Below are 27,490 nucleotides of genomic sequence, written 5' to 3'. Positions count from 1 at the left end.
GGTGTACAGTATTTCTGGAATACTGTACTTTGATTTGCCACATTATGTTCAATCGTGCTTGCAGGTCAAAGGTCATACACAAGGCGTTGTTACATTTTACAGGACCTTTGAATGGGAGTGGTGGAGCCAAGTCCTTTGCGGTATACACGTGCAACATTGCATTAATCTGGAGCCAGATTCTTAAAGAATTATACAGTTTTTGTGTACTCACTGTAGATGCACACCTTCACCAGGTGTTGCAAGGAAGACGATGAGAAATTATCCGTTGTACAAATACCAGAAGTCTTCGGCTGTGCCGAAAGGAGGGAGGCGAGATATTTGGCTAACGGATTTATCATATTTTTGGGAGTCTACGTAATGCGGCATGTTCATAATTCACATTCTGACTGATTTATTTTAAAAGGCTGCTGGGTTCGATCTTACAAAATTATTTCCTCAACGTTGTCCTTATTATTGCTATAATCTTTGCATTTTTTTTTATTAAGTGTTTATGTTAGCATTATCGCATAATGGTTTGCTTTTTTCAAAACAGTTTTTTGTTATAGTTTGTAAAGGCTTATGTGCATTGTACAAAGATAAGTTAAGACAGATTCAGTTGCAATGGATCTGCAACATGCAGAGAATATTTATAGGTTAAGTCAAAGCGACAATGTGAGTGGCTTGAATATTTAAAATTCTTAGCAAATATTGGTAGAGTATTAAGTTTAGTTTAGCTATAAGAATAGGTTTTTCCCATTTTTTTCTGGCAACAAAACAGGTGTTAAGATGTTAAAACACCAAACTGAAACCTTTTGCAAGGAATCATGTATGCATTAACGACGTATATTTGTGGTCAAAATGCAAACAAAAAACATGCTTTGATCAGTTTCATAGACAATGCATATACTGTCAGAGCATGTTTTTTGTTTGCATTTTCACCACAAGTATCTGTGGTTAATGCATACATGATTCCTTTCAAAGGGTTTCAGTTCGGTGTATTATCATCTTAACACCTGTTTTGTTGCCAGAAAAAAGGGGAAAAACTATTCTTATATTTTGACAGTGGCAAAGGGGAGGTCCCATGATTTAGTTTAGCTATTGTAGCGAAATGGTGGCAAATATTGCATTCTGTTGGTGACAAGGGCTGAAGTTCTGTAATATATCCCTTTAAATGTAAATGTATTTATTGATAAGAGTAAATTCATTAATGTTTAAATACATGACTGAAATGTGCTAACATTTTAAAATGAATATGCCACTTGAGTAAAATTAACACTTGTGCATGGGGCTTTTGTAGGACGTAACATTTGTGAGGCTTTTTGCTTTCTAAAATTAATTAGAAACTATGATATGCTACAAAACAAGTAAGTGTAAAGTAAAACATTTACATAACACACATGTTAATCAAGTGTTCACATGCGAATATAATTGTGCCGTGGTAAAGTTCAACTTATGGGTGTGCCAAATCACAGCATCTATTATCGTTTTCTCCTGTCGGTTATGTCTTACCATGGGAAAGGCTGCTGTAACATTTGGCCACAGCACACTATCCTGCCAGTGCTCGTCACAATTCTCAAGGATCCTTTGCTGTCATACTACAATACTTATCAATCACATTCCTGCGGAGGGAGCTGGTAGGAACGTTGGGTTTCTCAGTCAATGGCCAGGGTCAACGGCGGCGTGGTTTATTCCGCAAATATGCCCGACTGTGAGGGCGGGCACAAGCCGACGTGAGTAGGTTAAACGTTGAGTTTTAAAGGGCACCACGGGGTGACCAGCCTCTCCCCTCCCCACCCAGCCCCATCCCTCCCACCCCCCACCCAGCCCCACCCTCCCAGCCCCTCCCCACCCTCCCCTCTCCACCCAGCCCCACCCCTCCCATTTTTGGATGCACGACGGACGGATGGACACAATAATCCCCTGTGGGTTGGTGGAACCAGGAGGTTCCTACCAGTAATATGTGCACTGTAGAGTGTAAGCAATGATCGTCCGAAGTACGTTCTTGTCTGATTCTGTTACTAGAGTTTATTCATGTGCAAATATGCAAGCAGTGTATACATATACTTGATTACCGGGCTTAAGAACATGACAAGTATTATAATGCAATGGGATCGCGTGTGTGTGTGTGCCTGCACAGAGCTGTGTGGTCCGGCTGCGCTTGGCCTTCAACCATGGCACAGCCTGAGAAGAAGGCGGGCCTCCTGCGCAAGTCCTCCAGCGCCAAGAAGATGCTCAAGGAGAAGGTGGTGCTCATGTATGACGAGATCTTCAAGGTACTGTGGTGCACGGAGAGCACATTGGTAATGTGTGTGGTTGCAGTGGTGGCGATGTAGACCTGTTGTAAAATTACCTTGAGCCAGGATAGGTGGATAATATAGCATTGGAGCAAATGTGGCTTGGCAACAGAGGTATTATTTGTCAGAGGCAGTACAGCAAGTAGGTTTCCAACGGGCTGGGTGGTAGCTGTGTTTGGAGTGCTTGACGAACAGTTGCAAAGTTCTGATTTCATATCCCAGTTTGAGGGTCCACTCAGGAATTCATACCTTTGAGGTCAATGACATGAGTACTACTTTGATATATCACGGAGAGACTTTTCGCCTTCAAGAGAATGTGGAATTTTTATCACTGGTTTAGAATCACCAAAGGTGCTGAGACACTTGAGATTTTTTTTACTTTCTTTGAGTTTGATTCCAGGCAGTTTGTTGCCCGATACATATATAAGTTAGAAATAGTATTCCATGATTCACTATTATTTGAGGACTTTTTAATGTTTATTTATAGTGTTGCAAAGCAATGATTTTCAGTGGTGAGACAATATTTAGAAAACATTGTAAAGTATGCTGCATCAGTTAATGTGAGTTGGTCTGATTATACTGACATTGCTAAGTAATACAGTGGTGTCAGTATGATCTTGTTTATATTTTGTGGCCTTAGACTGAGGATCCAGCTCAGAATAATCCTCGATTCTGGGAGGAGCTCTTCTTAATGAAGGTGAGTTGTACATTTTTGCGCACATCCCTATATGCCATGTCAGCATTGTGAAATTTGATCAAATACCACACTTTGCATTCACCCAGGGAAACTTGCACTGACACATGTCATCATATGTTGATGTTTTCCCCACCCAGCTGGTGATAGTTGTACTACTATTTAACCTCTTTTCAGCTTCAGTTAGCAGATTTATGCAGTTTTTCTTCATATGTATGCTCACAGCAGTGGGCGTGATGACTTTTAAACCAGCTCTGTATTATTTTGTCACCTTAAGACAAATGTTTTGTGTTCTATTTGTTTATGGTGGTTATAGTAGAAATAAATTTCACCAAAACTAACATACTGTCCCATTGGAATATGGCAGCATGATGATTGGAATTTTGATAATTTTATTGGAATAAAACGGTTGATTCTTCACAATGCCATGGCTGCTCTTGCCAAATAATTCAAGACTGTGTACTTGACACACTGTAACATGCGTTATAAACCGCATTACATTCAACAATTTGGATTCTCTGATGAGATTGCCAAATACATCTGGAATAAACTATATTTAGAAGTTTTGCTAAAAAAGGTTAAATGCGTTATCTTAACTGTCCAATTTGTGGGAGGTGCTGACCCAGAGGCATGTTTGATGCCCAAGGGTTTTTAGGTTTCAGCCGACGGTGGAATCAGCAGTAACGTTGTCAGGGTTATTGCTGAAGCACTGCTTGTTCACTTACAATCAGACTTGACAGTAACAGCTTAGCCCTTCTTCTGACTCTAGTGACTTGTAGTTGGGGTCGGTACTTAACACGGAGACCAAGTCACCATGTGCATGAGACCGAGCTGCAGGGCTTATAGATGGTGCCTCTCGGATATAGTAAAATCACGCAAGATTTCAAGATGATATTTGCTTGGCTGTGCCATAAAAAGACTGCATTTTCCATGTCAACAAATTTTTTTCCCATTGCCTTTTGGCTGCCACTGGGTATGAATAAGTACTGACTAAAGCTCATTGAACAACAAATTAATCCAACCTGGATTAGAGTTGTGGAGCTGTGGGGGTAACAGCATGCAGCAGTCAGACCCCAACCTGCCTCGATGGTGCTGGTGGCAGGGCATTTGTCAATTTTTATGCACCGTCATGTAACCAGCTTCCCATTACAACTTATGTCATGCATTTCTACGTAAAGTTTTAAGTCAGACCCCAAATCAGGGCTATCATGAGTTTTTAATCCCGATACGGTTTTTGACAAGAGTGTGCATGCTAAGTGGATTAATGCTGCTCTTGGGTGAATTTTCACAACTGGGGCAGTTTGACAGCTTTGTATAAAATGTGTGAAAGATGTATGTACTGGAAAGTGCCTTCAAGTCGTTTTTCAATTTAGGTCACAGCATCAATGTAGTTTGTTTGTTATTTTTTAGGTGAACTTGGAGTACCTTGAGGGGCGGCTGGAGGCTCTGAATGGGGAGATGCTGTTACAGCTCAAGGACAACATCAACGGGCTCTTCCACCACAGTGTGCTGGCGCTGCGTGAGGAGCACCAGATCCGTGTAGTAAATTCCCTGCAGGTGTGTGTGTGTGATGCACCCCACGCATGAATGTGCCCCAGGAGCATGCTTAACACATTCCTGCGGAGGGAGCTGGTAGGAACGTTGGGTTGCTCGGTCAATGGCTAGGGTCAACGGCGGCGTGGTGTATTCCGCAAATATTCCCGACTGTGAGGGTGGGCACAAGCCGGCGTGAGTAGGTTAAACGTTGAGTTTTATACGGGCACCACGGGGTGACCAGCCCCTCCCCACCCAGCCCCACTGCTCCCACCCCCCACCCAGCCCCACCCTCTCCACCCTCCCCACCCAGCTGGATTTTCACTGTGTTGGAGCATTGTATGGTCTCAACCCACTTTAGCAATACAGTAAAACCTTGCGAGTAACTTGGTCTGCGAGTGTTTTGCAAGACGAGCAAAATTTTTAAATATTAATTTGGTAAATGAGCGAGGTCTTGCAATACGAGTAGTACGTGTATACGCTTTGTCTGCCGAGCGTCACGTGATCACAACTGATATACGAGTGCTTTGGATTACAAACACGTTTCCGGAACGAATTATGCTCACAATCCAAGGTTTTACTGTATTGATATATGTACAGTGTATTTAGTCCTGCTTTGTAGGCAGTCGATAGTTTTTGACCTGTGGATTGACTTTATCCAGTAATGCTGATGTGGAAATTCCTGCACTGACATAAGGCCACGGACAGAAAGATGAGCTTCGTCTAATTTCTCAAGCAATTAGGCTCCAGGGAGACATTGCGCAAACCCTGCATTTATAGTGCCACAAGCATTTATAGAGCTACACATAGTCAACTCTCAATTGTCTGGGGTCGTGAGGAGAGAGGAAGAATGGCCTGGATAAAACAAAAGCACGGATAATGCAAAACATTTAAATCGGCTATAGAAACATTTATTGTTTATCTGCTAGACTAGGGATGCAGACGAATAAAACAAGGTAATTCTTTCACACAGCAATGCATAACACACATTGCATACAGCAAATAATACACCGAGGAAAAACTGTCAAGTTGTCCAGTTTTTTTAATTGAATTGTTAAAATGATTCTTCACCATTTGCTTGCAGACATTTGCGACCACATGGGCAGTGAGTCACTGCTCCCCAACAAGTGGGGAGCAGCTCGCCTATGAAGACATTAATGTTGTCAGGCACGGTCAATCCTCAACCCACATGAGCTGCCCACGGATAATTATCAAGAGGTATAACGCAATATTTAAATTGGTTTGTTCCCCAGACGCTGTGCGGCCTGTTGCGAGGAGTTCATCAGAAGAACATGCCCAACACCGGCTTCGATATCATCAACATCCTCATGGGCTTTGACAGCGCCGAGGAGGAGATGAAGGTCATTACCACACTTTCACTTTGCCAACTCAGTTCAGTGGGATTCGCTTGATTTCAATGGGGTATTAATTTGTAATAACAGATGGGGATAATGTAACATTGTATCACAAAATGTGACTTGCAGGTGGGGTTGGTGTGTGACTCCAACAGACACCCCCTCTCTTGGAAAATGTTGCTTTGGTTGTCCGAGACAGTACAGCAAGTAGGGTTACGATGGGTTATTTTCCGAGTCGGGTTGAGTATTCGGTTGTATTTATGGTTTTCTTTTGATGCTGCAGATTATTCCTGGTAAAAAAAATCCCCAAAAATACTTAAACGTTTTCAACTGGTGAGATGTCATCTCCCTCACCTGGTATGCAGGAGCTCGTTGGTTCGATCCTGACCCTGATGCCTGTTGTATATTTGTAGTTTGCGTGTTCTCTATCCCCGTGATCGCATGGATTTTTTTATGGGTTCTTTGGTTTTGCCCTGTTCTTTTAGAAACATGCGTTGAGATTATTAGGCTGCAACTATAAATTCCCACATGATGAAAAGCCACTTTTATGAGCTATTATGTGTGGCCAGGTTGCCTCTGAATAATAGCTCATAGCTTAGTGGGCTTTACCTGGTCAATTAAAATCGTTTATTCCAAGCAGAACCCTCATGGAAAACCACTTTTGCCTTGTGGTAAATTAATCATTTGAATTGTTACCGCTGTCAATTATATTATCTCCACCTGGTGAGGCTGTGCTTCTTGATGGGAAGTCGGCATTAATTATTCCTGTGGAGACCTCTGTCCTTGCCATAGGGGTGTGGAGTTTAAATCACTCATTCATGGTGGTCGGCATGCAAGCGCCAATGAATGTCTTCTTGGTTCTTTCGGTAAAGTCACGTAGAAGGGAAATAATAAAATAATAAAAATAAAACATAATAAAATATAATTCTCACGACATTTCGGCCACAACTCAAGCAGCTGTCCTCAGGTGAAGACAGAGCTGTCTGAAAGACAGCACTCCAATGAACACTGCTAAGCTTGGCAGCGTATTTTAACCTGGGTGGGAGGAAAAGAGCGCCTTGACAAAGGAGTTTACATATCAACAGATAAATTTAGCATTGAATAAGCTGTGTTAATGTGAGAGAATTAGCAGGATGTTAAAGTCAGAAATTTCCATGATGCTTACGAGTTTCCTCAAATACTTTTCCAGGGCAAACCGTACTCTATAGTTGCTTGTCAGAATTTAGCAATTCGAAATGAGCAAGGGAGAAAAATAATTATTCCAATACTAATGAGGCAATTTCTCAAAAACGTAATTCTGTAAACGATAGTTTTGGAGCACTTATTGACGCTGCTGTTACCTCCATGTCACCACTAGGTGTCACCGTACACATTCTCTGACTGGTTTCCAACCTTTCGCGATCCACCGAGCACTGCTGACCATCAAAATGTTTTTTTGCGAACCACGATGCATCAGTAGAATGGACATTAAATTATGAACTAGTTGTGCAGTAGCAAGTAAAACACATGGTGTTTTGTGAAGAAAAACAATATCGCGGTACGGCATCTGCAACAGACCTGCATGCCACTTGCCACGGTCTTGTGGGACACCAGTGGTCCATGGAACTGCTGCGGTGTGAGATTGGATAATGCCACGATGTCTGAATAAAATGCACCAAAAACTAGTTTCCTGCAGCTTTTCCATGATGAGGCATATCAGGTGTTAAATTGACTGTCTTTAAAGTGTATTGTTGATCTAGTTGTGTTGTTGACTTTATTTTGAACAATGGGCAGCCTCAAATCCAGAGCCCATCACAAGATTTTAAATCACTTATTTATAACACTCTTTTAATAATGTTTTCTCTGGGTCTGAAATAATCTGGGTTACATTCCATATTTTAAAAAGTTTTCTTTAAGAGCTGTTCTGGTCATATCTTGAGTTGTGCTTTGCAAGGAAGAATATTGATGAAAAATTCAATGAAGACATTTTCAGAGGCTGGATAACTATGAATTATTTGTTAAACTTTTAGTTTCAAAACACTTTAATTATGAATCATGCTCCTGCTGTCATATCATTTTAAAGAAATTATCAGAATTTTTAAAATTATATTCTTGGTTAATTCAATTTATCCCAACACCTCCCTCACTTTCATATTGTGGTCATGTTCAACATATAAATGCAAAGATTACAGCCTTGCAGCCATGATGCACTCTTCTCTTTGGCAATGTTAGGCATGGTTATGTATGATAAATAAAATGGTTAATACCTGCTGCACAAATATAGCTTTGTTACTAACACATTACATATAATTTATATCAATATAATAATACATCCTAACCCATCATCAGTCACAGGACATTTAGTGAGTCCTAATCCACTTCTACCAGTTGATTTTATTGCAATTTATATTGAAGCCTTTCCAGCACAAACATTGCATTTTGAAATCAATATTAATGTAATTTTATCAAAAACACTTTTTGTTGTTGCTCACTGGATGGGTTCAGTCAAGTGCAAAAATCAGTGAACGTGACAGTTTTTGCAGCACCTGTGTCTGAAATATTGTACTAAATGCATTATGCTCACAACTAATATAGAGCTCGCATTACATATTATGGAGCCATATTACACTGCCCCAGAGGTCCTTCAGAGTTCCATCCGGCTTGGCACAAGTTTTGCCAATAACCAGTGACCCGTGATTCCTCTGCAATAAATCTTCTTCACCCTTGTGCCTCACACTACCCACTGCTTTCTCCCAACGCCATCCCTCTGCTGCCTCTGAGCTACATGATTTACTACACGGGGGCATCGGAGCGTACGTGGGTGGGAGCTGGAAAAACACGTGCGGATGGAGGGCACTGGGCTAAAACGCTGCCCCATAGCTACGCATACAAGCCATTACCCTAATTGTTGCCTCATGCAATTATTCAGTGTCTCCTTCCTCTAATGAGCATTGGAGCAGTGCTCATCTTTGGCTGCTTTAAGCCAGCAATGGATATTTTTCATTCAAATTTTTCTGATTAAAATAGGACAACCGCTGTTGGCTTTCTGCAAAGTGGTACCTATTTTTTGACCTTGGAGAAATTATGTCCTGAGTTGACTCCTGATCAAAATACTGTGCTCCTTTGCCAGAATTCGTGCAGTCTCACTCTGTATTAAGACTGTTTAAGAGGATGTTACATCGGCTTCATTGGCCAAGTGTTTTGCATGCAGAAACAAACCACAGAGCCCATTAAAATCTTAACATTTACGAGGGAATGTTACCTTATACTTTGTCATTGTACTCAGTCCTTTGCTTTTCCAGATGCTATTTCGTTTTTAAATATTTTTATTTAATTCTCCTATCTTGGCTTGTTCATCAGAGCTTATGTTACTGGACTCCCTACAATAGCATAAACCCAATCTGGAAATAATAATGATCCACGGCCATGTGCCGAGGTGAATGTGCGATGGTAGGAAGTGTGTGAATTGGATTAACTCGGACACCTGCAGCAGTTTCTTAAGTTCTGCAGCAGTTGGGAAGCGGAGAATGGTGAAATCTCATAACTTTAAATCGCATTACAAGAGGAAGTGATTTAGTGTGAAAACCTGAGACCCGGTAATATGACGGATATTGACTTTGGCTCGATGTGCATTGCATGGAAAGTGTACGGCCGTTAGATGTACGAGGGCGGGATGCATGGTGGCCGCTTAAGTGCTGTGCTTTGCCGATTGTTGTCGTGTGTGGTGTGCTCGTTACCCAGAGTCTGATGGAGAGCCTGGACAATCTGCTGTGTGGGGACGGCTCTCCCAGCCTCAAAAGTCTGTGCCTCAAGCTGCTGCTCTGCCTGGTCACTGTGCGTATGCATTGCTTGGACACGCACACGCTGCGCATCCCAAAATAAGCGTCCCTACCCCAAGGCTCCTAAATGCTGATTGGACAAGCGCGTTGAATGAATTAAACCATGTACCATTTATATTACATTGAGAAAACATGTCACGATTGTTATGGATACCTGCTGTAATTGTGTGAACAGTATGAACCGGGTTTAGTAATGCATAAATTAATAGTTTACGATTTACACTTTCATATTTGGGCCAGGTGTTCTTGATAACTGCTTATTGTGACCAGCATGATACAAGATATTGGGACCAGCACCATGCCTAGGTGCATCTACTTATGCCTGACAATTGACCTCTAGCTTCAATTACTGGCCATGCACAATGATAGCAGCTGATGGGCCTGGTTGATGTGTTCCTTTTGTATTGCACGTGCGGGTGTACCCGCTTGCCGTTTAATATCCGTGTGCACTCACAAATTTTATTCTGCAAAGATCCCACTGCGTATATGCTCCTAGACCTGGTTTCAAGCACATGTAACTTACACACAAATACGCGCATGCCAGCAACTTCACGCACCTCTCATGGTCACACTGCGTGCATGTCCAGGAGCGTAGAACCATTGTCCTCTACACAGAGCAATTAGAAACATGCCTCGCAGGTATGGGCTACATGCCTGAATCGGCTGCAAGGTGTGTGTGTGTGCGAACATGGAAAGTCAGCATGTCCAAACTGCTCTGAAAATAGCCCATCCCCTCTGGGCACTGGGCACAGTTATAATGTAGTAGGCGCTAACTTTGTTCTTCCATGGGCTTCCTCTGGAGGCACAGAAGCATTTTCAGATTGGCCTACGCAAGACGGGAGTAAATCGATGAATGAGGCTACAACTACATTGTATTTACTTTTGTTTCGTGGTTAAATCTCCAGTGGGGTTTAAAAGGTTCGTGTCTCCCCCCAAGCACAACTATTTTAATTGAGCTCGATAAAGTAAGACTTACAAAGCACATTTGTCAATAACGCTGCCAACAACACAGTATCAAGACAAATTAATCTCTTATAATTGTACGTGTAGTGGCCTTTACTTTGTCAGAACTTGTCTTTTGTATAAAATACAGTTCTATTACTGATCTTTCCCAAGTGCCAAACAAGTCATGGGCTGTAATTAATGAGACGCTTCTCTGCTTAAGCTAATCAGGTGTGAGGGTATCCCAAAATACGCACTGCCTATTTACGACAGCTGTGAAATACATAGCTTTTGACAATTGTGTGTGTGACCGCTGCAACACACTTGGACCTCAGTGCATAAAACATATTAGGCTAAAAAATCTTCTGGAATTTGATGTAAGTTAAGGGATTTTTTTTCCTCGTCATATGCAATGTCCACTGATTCGATCAGATGTGTGTTTTCTGCTTTCCAATTGGCAAAGGAAGTCATTATTTTAGTTCCTGTGGCCATGTCCGTTGGCATGTGTGGTAAATCTTGTCAATCTTGCTTTTTTGCCCGTCTAAGGACGGGTGTATAGTGCAGTAAATCTGAAATATTCAATAGAAAAATTGTTCAGCTCATGATTATTAATGAGGAGGCGGGGTGTTTCTCCATTTGGAGTGATGTCACCTGCTAATGGTTATTGTTGAGGGGTGCGGCACGTGGAGTGACGTCACCCGCTCATGGTTATTGTTGAGAGGTGCGGCATGTGGAGTGACGTCACCCGCTCATGATTATTAATGAGGGGAGGGGTGCGGCATGTGGAAGTGCGCGACCTTCTTGTGCGTTTGTGTAAATTTCCACGCGGGCATTAATATTAATAAAGGAGGGGGGGCTCTCTTTTGCAGTGACGTCACGCACGGATGTAGCACTGTGCTGCGTAGATTTATTTTTTACCGTCACTTTCTGTAAAGAAACGTCATATTTGAAGCGACTTTGCGTAATAAATAATTTAATTCAGCTCGACCTTCCTCTGCGTTAGTGTAAAAATCCACCCACTCATTAATATTAATGAGGGGGGGGGTGGGCCTCATGTGGAGTGACGTCATGCAGGGGGGGTGGGCCTCGTGGAGTGACGTCACACGCGGGACGGACAGACATTTCTGGGTGATTATCGTAGGTAATCTCAAGCTAAGCATGGCTGAGCCTGGATAGTGCTTGGATGGGTGACCACCATGCAGAACAGGTGATATAGGTTACAAGACTACATTGAGCAGCAGAGGGAAATGCAGCAAAAAACATTTCTGTACTGTACTGCTAGACACTTTTACACAACCTGCACTGATCAGCATGGTGAAGTATGGTCAAATAATCCTGACGACCTGCGTGGTATTGGGGAGGCACATGGGTCCCAGATAAATATGCAAAAATTCGATGTCACATCCTGCAGTGAATGTGGCAAAGGGCTGTGTATGTTCATGGTGTTTTTAATTAATAAATACTATTAGTCGTTGGTTGAAGCGACATTTAAATGATGCAGAACCCCAGCAAACACACTGATTTATAGATTCTGTTATAATGATTTCCATTTGTTTAGCAGTACCGCTTACGAATGTCCACAAACACATGCCGCATTTGCACTCTGTTTACTCTCCAATTGGTCAGCGTATGGGTTTTATATGGAAATTAATAAATTATGTTGTTTAATTATTGCTGTCATTTACACAGGTCACGGACAACATCAGTCAAAACACCATTTTGGAGTACATCATGATTAACAGCATATTTGAGGCGATTGTTCAGGTAAGACATTTACTTGTTTCACCATGAGTGTTGCATTACGAGACCGTGTTTGTTGTAGATTATGCATTGGCTAAAGTGACGTTTGGTGCGTTTAAAGTGAGAGGCGGTTTTTGTGTTTCTGTTTGTGAAGCCATGGATGTACAGTTTACACTGTCCTGCAGAGAGGAATATTGTTGTTTCATATGCTGCAGAGGGCATTATTACTACTACTGCAGTATTCCTCTCTCCATTACAAGAATAATGTTCCAGTGCTGTGGCCAACATAACCATCTGCGTGGTAAGCAGAGGCTCTCGTAAATGGGTGTCTGAAAGGTTGAAATGTTTAAAATAATTTTAGGCTGCTGTAGTATTTATATGGAAACTTTTGTGTAAATGCTCCAGTTATTGCATCTCATAACACAAATTAGCAGGCAAAGACGTGCAAGCCTAGAAATATCACATCCTCGAGTTAAGGAAAATGTAATTCACACAGTTAAACATATGTAAAGGAGTTTAGTTTTCAATCGTGATATAATTCCAGGTTTGAAACGTGGAAGCAAAATTTAGAAAAAGCACAATTTAACTTGGAGAAATGTTTGCTTGGGACTATACTGGGAGATAGGAAGAGAAGCACATGGGTCTGAGATTAAATGCAAATAAGTATAACCCGTAAAAACAAAGTTTTTCACTATAAATCCTTTATTTGCGTGGCAGCGAACTGAATATAAAGGATTTAAAAATATATATTCGCCTGTGGAGGACGCGGGGATCGATCCCGCGACCTTTGGCATGGGAAGCGAGGGCGCTACCAACTGCGCTACTCCGCCACGGCCTGTGGAGGGGTTACGCTCTGGGCTCTTACACTGTTACGTTCAGCCAAAGCCATGAATGAGTTCTATTTGAATATATGTAAAATATTTTTTTTTGCCTAAAAAGTGTACAATTTTGGGAATTTTTTTTCACTAACATTAATTGTTTCGCACAACGAGTCTGTGTGGAAAATGTCAGCTCGATTGGATCACGGGAAGTGGGTTAAAAAACGACCGAAAGATTTGCACGGTCGTAAGCAAGCAAGCACGCAAGCAAGCAAGCGAACTTAATATAAAGGATTTAAAAATAGACATCAGAATGACAGTGAAGAAAAGTAGGTGGATTTGGGGCAGGTCACATAGCTGGAAGGAATGATGGATGTTGTACGAGATGATGTATGAATGGAGAATGTGCCTGAAAGGATGATCACCTTAGAGATGAAATGACGAAGTCGGTAAATGTGTGAGATTGATTGGAGCATCGCAGTAACATGAGGGATGGTGGCAGCATTGGAAGGCCTTAATCTATCATCGGACTGGCAATCGTTGTTGATAAATAATACTGTTTGCAAAGAACAACTTAAAACCACTCAAATTTCATACCGAGTGGTAAACAACTCACTTGTTATGCTGCTATATGCTGGTTACCTTGAAGTCCTGCAAGTGGAAGCCTCGTGAACGGGACGATCTCTCTGTGGTCCACCAATCCCGCCTCTAAAGCATTGGCTAGAGCCACGTTCCACCGTCCCTGAGATATGCTAAAGAAATAATAACATCTCTTGTCAGAGTACAGTGGGTTGGAAGTGTGCATCTGTAAATGTGATCAAGGCAAGCCATTAGTTTCATTTATATATATTTTGTGTTGGTGGAAATTTCATGGGTACTATATTTTTTCCCTCACTAATTTTTACTTAAATAGGTGCTCTTCAAATAATGTATTTGGCACAATGTACAGTGCTTATTAATCATAACAACAACTTGCCTTGTCTAAGTCCTTCTTTGCTGGGCTTTGTTTTGCAATAATGATCAAAATTGTGTCAACAGCGCATTTATCACCACTCAAATGGTCAGGGTGGCACACTGAACATTTGTTTAAAATCGCTGAATAAGTTTAAACACTTACATGCTCTCTCCAAATGAATTGAGAAGCCTCATTCCCATCCATCATATCCCTTTACTTGTCACTTTACATTTTATATTGCTCTTCATGTCTGTGTTTAATGGTTGTTGCAATAGCTTACTTGAGAATGTTACCATGAGCTCACCGTAGGGTGAAAGTAGTGTGCCATACCTCGTAACGATGCGTCATTTTGTAAATACTATATATACAATGATGCAATTGGTGATTTATACGTCTTGTGTAATTCTGTAACATTTATTAACCCCTATTACTTGAAAAGGACATTTTCCTCCATTCTGTCCATGGGTTGCCACTTAATAAGGCCGAGGTTGCCTTTTAAGCATTGGGTGACTAATCTTTCCACGAAAGAAATGTGTGCACATTTGTGGTGTAGATAAATATAGTTCGCTTAAGGTTGTGTTTTGTGGGAATCGGTGTATATAATAGGATACAGTAAATTGCTGTGGTATTTGAATGTTTACACAGGGTAGTTATGCTTAAAACAGTTGTACGCTTTTTCAATTGGCATATCCACTTTAATGCACAGTGATTTAAATCTCGGCAATTGCTCTCCCACAAAGTGCTTGCCATGTGTCTGAATGCTGTTTATCCAACTTGCAATTGGAAACACAGATGATATATCCCAGGCCAGTAAATGTATGCCACAAGGGTCTTTACCAAGGCTCCTGCCGTGTTTGTGGTACCTACGGATGCATTGAATTATCATAGCCTTCAAGCCAACCTTTGCATGATGTTGACAGTGCACTCTTCCTTGCAAATAATTACTTTAGCATTGTCAGCTAAGCAGTGCAGAAAAAACCTGGAATGGTACGTGGTGTTATTGAAACACACAGCACATCGTGGATTGCATCAGACTGGAGTGTGATTATGGTAACTGTCGGTATTGGAGTGAACTAGTTCATTCAAGAGTAGGTTATTTTATTAAAATAACTACTTCTCATCAAAGCTTGTGGATCTAGTTTGGCAGTATATAAAGACATTCAAAGACAAGTATCTGCAAGCGATGCTGCATCAAATGAATGTCACACTCATTACACGCAAAATGCTTTTCACAAATTAACTACAATACCTTGATGATCTCATGAAGTTGCATTAACCATCACGCGAACTCCAGTCATCCTCGCAGCAGCTTTTGGCTGGCCATCGAATAAAGACGGTCACCGCATCGCGCGCTTTCAGATGTGCTTTTGTGGCCGTCTGGAACGCTCTTTTGATATTAGCAAGCCATTAGAGCTATGCACTTTTAAATCTAGATTTAAAACTAATTTCATTGGAGCTGCTTTTTTTTGTTTAGTTTGTTGTCCTTCCCCCTACACCTCCAATTAGCATTGTTGGTTACGTACGGTGCAAAGAAGTTCAACATACATACAATGTGGCGAATGGTCGAAACCTTTAATGGCTTAACACGCACAATCTGTCAGGACTTGTTGTCCAAGTGTGCACGTTCACCTGTGAACGTCATCGCTTCGGCGGATACATGGTTAAACGCGTGCGGTGTTAACGAATGATGACGCGTGCGGCGTCGCGCCCTCGACGGTAGACTGCTCGAGGTTGCCTTCTTCGCCACTGGCTGCTGCGGCTCCGTTCACAGCGTGCCACTGAAATGTGCGCAGATCCTGTCGAGCGAGCCCAGCCGCAAGCAGCTGGGCCACGATGCCGTCGTGCTGCTGGCGCTGCTCGTCAACTACCGCAAGAACGAGGTGCGTGCTCCAAGCCGGGGCCTCCACAGAGGCGCGAGGGGATGAGGGGCGTGGGGGGGTGGGCAGCCTCACCAACAGCGACAGCAGCAGTGCTTGCATGGCAGCCCTTGCCTTCGCGAGTCTAATACAATCTTCGTGCCTTCATGTCATACAGGTGTTCTGTCACCAGAGGGCAGTGCAGAAAAATAATTTGTTGTACTGTACTATGATGCAATGTTTATGCTTCCCACCTTCAATAACCCTCACTGACCAGAATACACTGCAATAAATAGGGCTGAGTGTGTTATTTTCAGGTAAGCAACACAAAAATCACGTTTCAGTCAAATTGCACTGCTTGTGAGACATTACTAACTGCAAAACCGTCAGGCTCAAGGGTTATCTGTGAGGCTTGGCATGTGTCATTCACCTCCCGTAAGAATGTGTTTTTCTCACGATGAGTTGAAAGTCCATAATAGAGGTTTTTTTGGGTTAGATCGTGTAAATATGTGTCATTTAAACCCGCCACCACTCAACACAGCCAATTAGCAAGGTTTTTCACTTAAACAAAACATGTCAATTAGTTCCTAGTTCAGCAAACCAGTGTGTTGGAGAGTAAACTCAAAACATTTCCAATTCGAGTACCGTGACGTTTCGCCGATAATTACAACCAGCCTCATCAGGCGACAGCCAGAGTTGTGGAGAAATCATTTTTCCGTCTTTATTTATAAGAGGGATAAATGTGATGTCATCACTTGTGAGCCAATGAGGTGCTTGGACCAGAGCGGGGCAGGGGGGGTTAATGTGTTCATATAAAGTACAATGGATATTCAAAGTTAATCAACATACATAATGCATGTACATTATGCATGTGCATTATGCATGTACATTATGTATGTATTATGTATCTATATTATGTATGCATACTTTTACAAGTGCCTGGGATATATTGGTGGCATTCAAGAGTCAACTTCGGCCAGTTACTTGAGTAACAAATTCCGTACTGCTTCTGAACCATCAATGTTTCTACACTGCATGATATACATAGCATATTTAATCACGTTTTTATCAAGCATTTTATCGTCTTTAATTTTCAGCATACAATTGTTTTTGTTGAAAGGTTGCCAATTTAGCAGTGATAACATGCATGAGCAATTCGTGCAAAGCTTTTAAACTTATTAGCATTTTTGGAACATTAAATGAGTCATACGAATGGACAGAATACCCTGGAGCTATTAAATGTATTTACGTACTATGTAAATGCATACCATTATGATAATTACGCATTATTTTCAGTAAAACATTTATTAGGGGTGCACTTGTGATTTTGAAAGTGCCCAATTATGCGTTCTTCTCAAGCGGAATCGCCCTACTGGAAATCTGTGAAAAAGAGGTTCATACCTCATCGGATTTCTCTAGGATAAATAAATATTCAGATTCTGAATGTGTTTGGCGTGTGCTCATGCGTGGAATGTTCTCTCCACAGTCGGCAAACCCTTACATCGTCAAATTGTCCATCCTGGATGATGAAATGGCGCTGAATGTGAGTGTCACGAGTTTTGTTTACATTTCCACTGTTAAACAAAAATTCGAGCCGTCCCACGGTGTCCTAACGCGCAATTGGGAGGCTGCCAGTTTTACTTCTTCGTCAGGGTTTATCTTCATCATCATCATCTTCCCTCTTGAATTATTAAAATGAGCACTACTAGCTCAAGACCGTCACCCCTTGCTCTTGAGCCAAAATGTCACCCTGTCCTATAAATCTTTATAAGACAGGGTGACATTTTGGCCGAGGGCTATTGAAAAAGTATGCCTAGCTCACTAAGCTAATCTCTTATTAAAATAAGTTAATAATGCTTGTAAAATAAACTTGAGAAGAGACTGATTATTAATCTTCACATGGGCATTCTCATTCCAAGTGTAAAATGAAATATCAAGCCGCCCTTTGAAATTGACACTCTACTTCAGTTGTACATCTTTATTAGTTGTTGTACATGGTCTGATATATTTGTTGGGTCATGGCCACCTTTTTAATCTCAATAAATATCACAGCGTAAATAAACTTTACTTAGTCAAGCCATGTTTTCTTTTAAAGTGCTACCCCACACTGATACTGCTCTTTGCAAACCCAGCAGGCACAATGAGCTTTGCATTGTTACAAAATCATGTCTGGAAAGTATATAATTAAACGAATGATCAAATTTTGACCTAAAGCTTTCGTGACTGCAGGAATTCATATTCTTTGGGTCTTTCAGTAAAGTCACGTAGATAGAATAAAAAACATATCACGACGTTTCGACCGCAACAAAAGCAATCGTCATTAGGAGAAAAAAGGAGGGGGAAAGCTGCTGAGGCAGGATGTTTTAAAGGTTTGAAATGGGTGTAGCCCAAGGGTCATAAACGAAGTGGGCAGGGCTAGTGATGTTAAAGTGAGACATTTGCAAATTTCTCACTTTAACAATTTGCAAATTTCTATCACTTTATTTTTATCTACGTGACTTTACCAAAAGACCCAAAGAATACGAATGATCAAAGTTTGGCCGCATGTAACATTCATTAGATGGACTGTCCTGTATTTATATGAATTTGGTAATTAGCATAGTCCATTGGCATGAGAGCAAAAGTGAAAATGCACCATTATGTGAAAGTTTGCTCAGTTTAGAAGTTTGGTTACATTCGCCTGAGCACCAGCACAAATATATATTAAGCAGAAACCACGGTGTTTCGTCCAAAGCGTGCTTGATCCTGTGCCGTCCTTACCACAAAGTGGGCTGGGATGGTGGTCATTGCCCTTTTGGCCTTTAGAGTTGGGGGCCAGCATGTGCCACCTTTGAAATGATTCCTGCTTTTACATTTGTATTCGTTAGTACACCCGAGTTTCAGTTAGACCTCTAATGGATGCTTCAATTGTATATCTTACATGTGCACATTGAGTAGATGAAATTAGGCTGTTTACTTACGAAATAATTGTTGTGTTTTTTTTTGCAGGGGGAAGGGCTTGTCATTTCTAGGGCTCTCACAGAATACAACAGGTTGGTGTATATATACATCGTGTGACATTACATGCCCAATGAAAACACATGATCGAGACTTATTGTGCGTGTATACATATTTTTATTTATGTATGCATGTTGAACTTCATCATGGGACCTCCCTTGCCAGTAGAAAAATATAAGAATAGGTTTTACCCTTTCTGGCAATTAAACAGGTGTTAAGATGTTAAAGCACCAAACAGAAACCTTTTGCAAGGAATCATGTCGGCATTAACCACTAAGGCTTGCATGCCTTGGTGTGGGTGTTTATTGCAACTGCAATAACAACTACGCATACAAATCTCCCCGATTACCTATTATTGTATCTCCCCAAACTTTTTATTCTCATTAGTTTTTAGGAGATATTAATGGTCTATAGCAATTCCTTTAAGTTTGTAATTTTTTCAGTGAGTGGTTTCTTTTCTACCGCTTAATGGCCCATTTACTTGCATACGCTCCACGTGCAAACCTCAATGGGGTTTTGTTTTTTATATTTATGTTCTCGCGATGGTCTTGAGAAGCCTGCACGGTCTTAATTTGTATGCAATGCCAGGATAATAAAGTGTCACTTTTAAAAACTGTAATTTATTGGCCGTGTGAAACTGACCCAGGGGAGAACATTCCTGGGCCTTGGAAGGGTTACAGACCAGAAGCAGTGCATGCGTCGCAAGTGGCATAATTACGCCCTGGAGGCAGAACCAGTGTGCTCTTAATTAATCACAATGTGCCATTGACTGTCGCAGTGGCCAGAATGTCGACTCGTTATCTAGATACCCTTGCGTATCATTCCTGATTCTGAATGATCAAGTTTTGGGCAAATCAATGCATTTGGCATTGACTGCAGTAACAGTTAAGCAGCCATATAATGGTGCTGTGTAGTGTACTGCGGTGGGGTATGTTGTTGGAACATGCACAATTTGAATTCCACATGGTCAGTGTGCAGAGAGGCTGTACACCTGCCATGGATTTCTCACCGTGTGTAAAACATGTATTGGGTTCACTAAACTACCCCTGTCAGAATATGTTTTGTGAATCGGGTCCGTTCTTGTCAGGGATTAACTCCTCAATGATGTCACCTATTCACTGTCTACTAAATGCATGACATGTATACACTTGTATCACGTGCACATAATTCGGTGCAGTAGAGACAAGGTTGTTCCATAAAAAAAAACTTACTCAAACCATACATTACCAATCATTTTTCTTTTGTATGGTGGGATGGAAATGCAATAGTTCTGAAGTGTGTTGTAGAAGCGAAGTACATTGAACCAATACAAGGAGACAGCAGTAGACGCTGTGTGGATCGTAGTGACACCACCAGGATGTCGTACGTATGTTGAACTTCTTTCGCAACTTATGTAGCCAACCGTGCAAATCAGAGGTGCTAATGTTACACGGACGGCACATTCGACGGTGAGGCGCTTTTGTAGGGTTGGACTTCACCTCACGGTCGCGGTTCGGCGATTCTTTGATCGTCCATTTGTAGAAGGTGGACGCGCGTCTGCCACGCTGCATTCGAGCAGCGCGGTGTAGCGAGCTCCTCAGGTCCCCAGCGAGGTGTATGTTGACACCATCTATTTCTCATTACGCTTGACGAATGACTGATGTTGAATGTTTTAGTAATTTGCGCTGTGCCCTTGTAATGGCTTGCCATGTTATTAATGATCGTTTATCGTATTGCTAACTTCACTGATTTTCATGCGCTTTTTTGGAAAAAGCGGGGAAAATGTTGTGAAGTCTTGCAAGCAGCAGTCGACGCTCATCGGTGCCACTGGTAGAAGGTCACCTTGGCAGTGTCGCGTGCGTCGTGTTGAATTCCTTCTTCCCTTGCTTCCCATGTGCCGCAGACAGTACAAAGCCAAGGAAGAGGAGCACCAGGGAGGCATCTTCTCGGCCATCACAAACATGGTGATGTATTAAGCATCACACATATGCAGAAGTAAATGATACATTTCAGGGAAATTAAATACTAGACTAGGGCATATTTCACAAACATGGAGCTCTAAAACACCTTAGAATGTATGGCTAATTCCATCGTAGAGTATTGTTTACGTGTTGAAGGACACTTGAATAGCTGGTGAAAACTTACGCGCATGAGGTGATAACACCCGCACATCCACACAGATAGGTCGGCCAAGCTACCTTCTGTACTGCTACCACAGTGGCCACATTGTCGCACTGGCAAGTAACTTGTGTGTATTCGCACCCTCCTCTCGATGAAAGTGTAATTTAAAGCTGTGCGAAAAAGGTCAAAGTCGGCAAATGCTGGCCTTGTAAATGGCACTTGTGGGCAAACGTTAGTTTTAGGAAAAAAAAAATCTTTAAAGCTGGCCTGGCTGATATTCTGCGTTGTCCTGATGCTGCGTTTTTCTGGTGCACATGACCCAAGCTCACCTGAAAAGAACCTCTCGAATTGTCTCATTATTTAAACAATAATCTCTCAGCTTTACTGTGTGGCTGTGACATCATGTTTGGCTTCGGCTACATATATATCAGAGGTTTTTCTAACGTGGGGTCCTTTGATTTGTAGGTTGGAAGTATGTTTGTGGGAGACGGAGAAGAGAAAATGTCTGTCAAGTAAGTGGGTTGGCAGCTTGCTGCGTTACTATTGCATTTGATCACATATCCCTCAAGATAGGTTATTATAGCAGATAGAATGAAGCAATAAGGGGATATAATGGTATCGGTGGCATTGTAAGTAACAACGTTTTGACCTATAAAGAGCTAGAGACAGATTTGTGAAGATGCTTTAAACTCCAATAAAGAGATGCATGTTTTTATGCAAGATACACTATTACAAATATAGGTATTAGGTACAACATGATAACAATTTTTTATACTTTAACATTTAGTGTTACGATGCATATATGCATCAGAATAGTTTTAACCTCATTTTGGAGTACATTGAGTTTTTCATTAATATTTAAACAGAATAATGGAATGCTGGGATACATATGTTTGCCTTCTTCCAGACCCATTGTTATTTAAGTGAACCTCGATATATCTAAATAACCTCAAACCTCCCATAATTCACACGATTCATGTGTGACCACCCCCATTATGAATCCATCCCCTCTCGCCACCCCCTGTGATAACAATGCGCTGCTCCATGCAGCTCCCTTCAGCTTGCTATTTCTCCCACCCTCTCTTTCCTCTCAACATCATCCTCTTCTCATCCCGATATCTCGGCCCAGTCATTCCTTCTTCCCCTTCTCCACTTCCTGCCCGGTGCTCCTCTCCTCTTGCTGCCGACTCGTCTTGAGCCACCACCTCCTCAACCCTCTCGGTGACTTCCGTCCTGGCATCCAGAACCTTTGCCAATCATCTTTCTCTGTCTCCCCTTACCTGCTCGCTTCCCTTTCCCATTCATTTAAATTTTTCCATGCACGATATCCTTGACTCTACTCCTCATCCTGTGGTACGCCACGGGTAAAAAATGTTACGGCTCCCTCTACGTGGTGCACGCTACAGAAACATGTTTGCCATTCAACCATTTGAATGGTACAATACCAATCAGATGGAATAACATGGTTAAATGACCACTGCTACAATCGTTTCTTTGGAATAGCTCACGAATATAGATTTCTGGTCTCTTATTTCAAGTGTGTTGTGACTTGAGGGGAGGCATTTACTTGGCACAGATTCCAGCTAATATTGTTGGCCCTGAAGGCTAGCATTAAAGTCAGGTCACTGGAAAGGATACACAATGCATGAAGGGAATTGTTGGTAGTTGGCATGTCATGTGATAGAACAGTCCATAAACCTGCCTCGGAACAATGTTTTCTGCTGGATTAATGTGCTTCAAATTCCAGAGTTTGCTCTTAAAGTAGAAAATTCCGGAACAAACCTGTCTGTACTTTTTAAATGGGAAAATTCTCCAACAAAACTGTATTCACATTTAATGTATGTAACACTTATTATCTATATTGCCTTTCCACTGAGTATTGTGACGCTTTGACAGTGTTTGGATTGCATCTGCTTCTACCAAATGTTTGACTTTTAACTGTATCAGTCTCTTGAGAGAGGGCTACATTACATGCTTTCCTGTGTGCAATATGTAGTTAAAGTAATTGTAATCAGCCAGATAGTTAAACTAGATTTTTTATTGTAACTAATTATGGTGTAATGATCTTCTGCTGTGGTGTAGAGTTTGTCTTTCTTTAAACTAAGTTGCTGCTCAAATGTATCCTGCTACATGCTGATATAGTGTTATGTTCAAACCAGTATCTGGTGGCTCTGTGATTAGACTTCTCGACTCTCACTTCTAATGTCACAGGTACTCTGGACATTTACACTGCTCACTGCTCAGTCAATACAGCCCTATACAAAATATACTACTTCCAATACGGTGTAGTAATACATGCTTTCTCACATCCTGAAAATGCAGAGCATTAACTCGCATACAGAATCAATGTTCCAAGCAATGGCGTTAATAATACGAGTACAGTAACACAAATAATGAGCGCCCTTTGATGGAATGGGCAGAGTAAGCTAAAAGCACAGCACTGCAGTAAACTGTGTTGACAGTAGCTTGCGGGCAACATGTCTGTTGGTATCAATGAAGAGCTTTGAGCCTGAAAGGCATTCTATGCTGGCCTTTACCCAAGATCCTTGATGGAAAGTAACTGGCTTCCTTTGGCAAATGCTGTGCAGCATCCCTATGAAATTATATAATTGAATTTTATGCCACAGCAGTTTCTGCCCACTAGTAGATAGAATAAGCCTGCAGCTTATAAATAGAATTCTTATCAGCAGGATATCAACACCGTTGCCATTGATGTAATCATCATACTTGTGAATAATGGCTAATATAGAGTTTCCTTACCGAGAGGGCATTTAGTGCAGCAAGATTCCAGAGAGATGTGATGTGAAATTATAGCAAACACGTAATGTTAAATGATATTTGAACTTAAAAAATGCATTTGAATTTATCAAAGCCATGAAGATTGATAGTAGACTAAATATATACTAAAGTAAATAATTTGCTTCTAAGGAAGGCTAAAGCACATTCCAGCATTGAATACAAACGTAGGTAAAAGGAGCAGAGATTAGCAAGAGAGATGAGACTGAAAGTATTAGAGTTTATACCAAAAAGGTAATAAACACATTAAAAAAAGGAATCGGGGACATGGACCTGATTCTAATGAATAAGTGCCAATATGCGAGAGATGTCCAATTTCAGCAAATTCATCACTAGAAGGGACCACAGACTCTTTGCCATGCAAGTGACACACTTCAACAGAGAGGATGAAATCAATTACAGGAGACTCGACTATCCGCGCTCATGACGGGGAGGACAGCCGCGGATAATTCAAAATCGTGGATAATCCAAAAATATAAATTTTCCGTGGATCCCCGTACCAAAAACCACTAATATAGGTATAAATACTGGTTAAATGTATCTGCCATCACACAGTTTCATAAATGAAAACTTGGATTATAAATTATCAGATAAATCACTCAAAATTAAGCACAACTGACGATTTCGATTGTTACTCTTTCGATTTAGAACGAATGTTAACGATCAGCTGATCGATGTGCGTACTCGGTGATCACACTTTCCTGCTCCGATGCAGAAGACTGTCCACTAAGTCTATAGCAGAGCCACTCCGATAAAAATCAATCAAACTCTGCCCACTGTTGTAAATATATGGCAACTACTGTACTGTAGAGGTGATCATACAGATTTCGGATTATCCAGCGAATATATTTGTTTGGTTTAAGCACGTGACTTGTAATAAACATTTACGAAAATAACAATATATAACTGTTTTTAGATTATTTATTTGGGCTTAAGGGAAAATCCATGAGTTATTAATTTATGTCAAAATCTCAGGTGCGCAGTTAATTAAAGCAACCGGAACACATGATCTGAAACTGTCAAAATATGAAGAAGACGAGATGAAAAGGGATGGTAATATCAAATGAAAGCCACAAAGCATAGCGCTGTGTAAGAAGATCAGATCATTTTTGAGAAGAGAAAGAAGAAGACACAATAAATTTTTTATTCAATTGACAGTGTGCAATGGGAGTTTAAAATCACCGAAAAAGAGGTTGATGCTAGATTCGAAGCTTTCGTGACTGCAGGAATTATTCGTTGGTTCTTTCGGTAAAGTCACGTTGAAAATTAAACAATAATGGAATACGACGTTTCGGTTTTAACACAAGCAACTGAGACGTATTATATTATTTGATTTGATTTTCTACGTGACTTTCCCGAAGAAACCAACGAGTCAGAGGTTGATGATTGTTAATTTACCAGTTGTAGTCCTTGGCTCATTAAGATGAATCCATAACACATAGCGGAGAGAGAATATTGCAATGAGTACAGGAATTTTATACACATTTTTATAGCAAAAAAATCCATGAACCCTAGCAGTAAAATCGAATTTAAGAGAAGTGTAAGAAGTTCCAGATATTGCACTTGAAGTGAATACTGCCCTTTGCAGTCTAATCAAAGCTCCGAGACCAGATAGCATAACCGAAGATATTTTTGTTTACAAAAACGGCACCAACTGTTGGAAAGTGTAATTGTGGACGTCCACCACGGAGTTTGAGCAATGGGATTGGCTCGTGTGCAGGAGCCAGATCGATTGTCGCCTCTGTGATGCTGAACGGATGCAGATAACCTGGGGAGGGAGGAGGCCTTCGTCCCCCGGTGGATGAATAATGATGTACTCTTAAGTACGCTCGTATAATCGCCTGCAAAGACAGATGTTACCAGTGGCATCAGCAAGCATTTTTAATTATCTTTTGCAATCAAATATTTGCGTTTCTAAAGCACATAGCAAATATGTATTGCAAATGTGTTACAAAAAGTTGTCAATGTACCACAGGGTATTTTGTACTTGAAATAACTTTCATTGTATTTTAGTTGTCAAATTTAGGATGACAGTTTTAACCTTTTATTTTATATGATGTCTTTGTACCTAACACACTTTGGCTATTTTGGTCGGTAATAGAACTCCCACAGTTTCATAACAAAGAAAAAAAAACTGACAACTATTTGCCATTTATGTTAGATATGTATACCACGCAGTCTAACATTCTAGTCACACACAGTGGTGCTGTACAAACGCACAGACTGTGGCTTTTTTAAAGCGGGGGCATAACCATTGACTGGCACCATAGACATTTGGAGAATTACACTGGAAAGACGTTTTGAAAGTTGAATCACCGGTGCATTGCAGACACGTATACCCATTGCGGCTCTTGTGACTTTTGTGAGTCGCTCAGTCCTGTATTGAAAGCATCTGCGTTGTCCCTGAGCATCTACGTGTCTTCCAGCTAGTTTTTCGCAATGCAATATATCCGTTGCCTATCTTACAGATAGTAGGATGGGACGGTGTAGTGCTAGATGCCTTTGTTAGAGAGTTGTGCACCTCAGGCATTGGGGGGGGGGGAATACTTCAACGTAATTAGAGATGGTAAAGTGGAGATTAAGTTTGTTGTTTCCCTTGTGTGTCTTTTGTACACGACAGTTATTAAATGCTTGAGCTGCTTTGGGTGTAATCTTCTCATTTGTGTGTGCGAGAACATACCGTCAGGCCCGCAGAAATATTTTCCTTTTTATTTGCATCTGCTTGCATCAGCACTCGCAAAAGCCTGAGAGATGGTGCATTATGAGCAAAGATTTTCAAAATTGCTTCACAGACCTTGTTGGGTTAATTAAACTACTTTAAAGTCAAATCTTGACTTAAAGTTTTCGTGACTGCAGGAATTAATATTCTTTGGGTCTTTCGGTGAAGCCACGTAGATCAAAAAAAAATTTTCACCTGAAGACGATTGCTTGTGTTGCGATCGAAACGTCGTGATACTGTTATTATTTTGATTTTTTTTTTCTATCTACGTGACTTTACCAAAAGACCCAAAGAATATTCTTTAAAGTCATCTGACAGACGTGTCTTTTCTTTGCAATGTGTGAATTAATTTTGCCTTGCTAAATACTCTGGCTAAACTGGATTTAAAACAGTCTGCATCAGCAGCAGGCCATGCTTTCCCACCTGATGACGGACGCTTGTGTTGCGCCTGAAACATCGTCATTTATTTTAATTTTTATACCTACGTGACTTTACGGAAAGAACCAAAGAGTATATAAACTGGATTATTGAGGACAAAATAAAACGTCGTACCGTGGCTTTTATTAAAAGTCTCTCAAATAAGGCAGTTTATTTTCCTTAGACAATTGACAGGTATACATACACTGTAGAATGATAGCAAATCAAAAGTGTTTCTTTATAAATCCATAGGTTATATAAGATAAATCACTGTTAAAAAAAGTGCTCAGATGATGAGATGTTTACTTGTTGAGCAAATTCAGGTTACAAGTCGTATTCGTTATAAATAATATATTGTGTCTTGCAGCATTAATATGCCCCAACCCAGAGCTATGTACCCATTATATATGTTGGGGCAACCTCTGAAGTTGTCTCGTTGAAACTGAAACCACATTTTTACGTTAAGGCACACAACAA

General features: G+C 41.0%; 1 protein-coding gene across 1 annotated transcript in view; it reads left to right on the top strand.

Annotated features, from left to right (window-relative positions):
* ARMH3 (armadillo like helical domain containing 3) overlaps nucleotides 1-27,490 on the top strand; it is an 89,168-nt gene that overhangs the window by 6,173 nt on the left and 55,505 nt on the right. The window contains exons 3-13 of the mRNA XM_078861681.1: nucleotides 2,117-2,252; nucleotides 2,914-2,970; nucleotides 4,378-4,524; nucleotides 5,754-5,861; nucleotides 9,576-9,668; nucleotides 12,305-12,379; nucleotides 15,922-16,008; nucleotides 17,471-17,527; nucleotides 18,973-19,016; nucleotides 20,864-20,924; nucleotides 21,547-21,593. Of these exons, the coding sequence (XP_078717807.1) occupies nucleotides 2,151-2,252; nucleotides 2,914-2,970; nucleotides 4,378-4,524; nucleotides 5,754-5,861; nucleotides 9,576-9,668; nucleotides 12,305-12,379; nucleotides 15,922-16,008; nucleotides 17,471-17,527; nucleotides 18,973-19,016; nucleotides 20,864-20,924; nucleotides 21,547-21,593 (878 nt within the window). The 5' untranslated portion in view covers nucleotides 2,117-2,150. The remainder of the gene's footprint in view (nucleotides 1-2,116; nucleotides 2,253-2,913; nucleotides 2,971-4,377; nucleotides 4,525-5,753; nucleotides 5,862-9,575; nucleotides 9,669-12,304; nucleotides 12,380-15,921; nucleotides 16,009-17,470; nucleotides 17,528-18,972; nucleotides 19,017-20,863; nucleotides 20,925-21,546; nucleotides 21,594-27,490) is intronic.

The sequence above is a fragment of the Lampetra fluviatilis genome, chromosome 12, assembly GCF_964198595.1.
Source record: "Lampetra fluviatilis chromosome 12, kcLamFluv1.1, whole genome shotgun sequence".
NCBI classification, from domain to species: domain Eukaryota; kingdom Metazoa; phylum Chordata; class Hyperoartia; order Petromyzontiformes; family Petromyzontidae; genus Lampetra; species Lampetra fluviatilis.
This window is presented reverse-complemented; position numbering and strand designations above follow the sequence as displayed.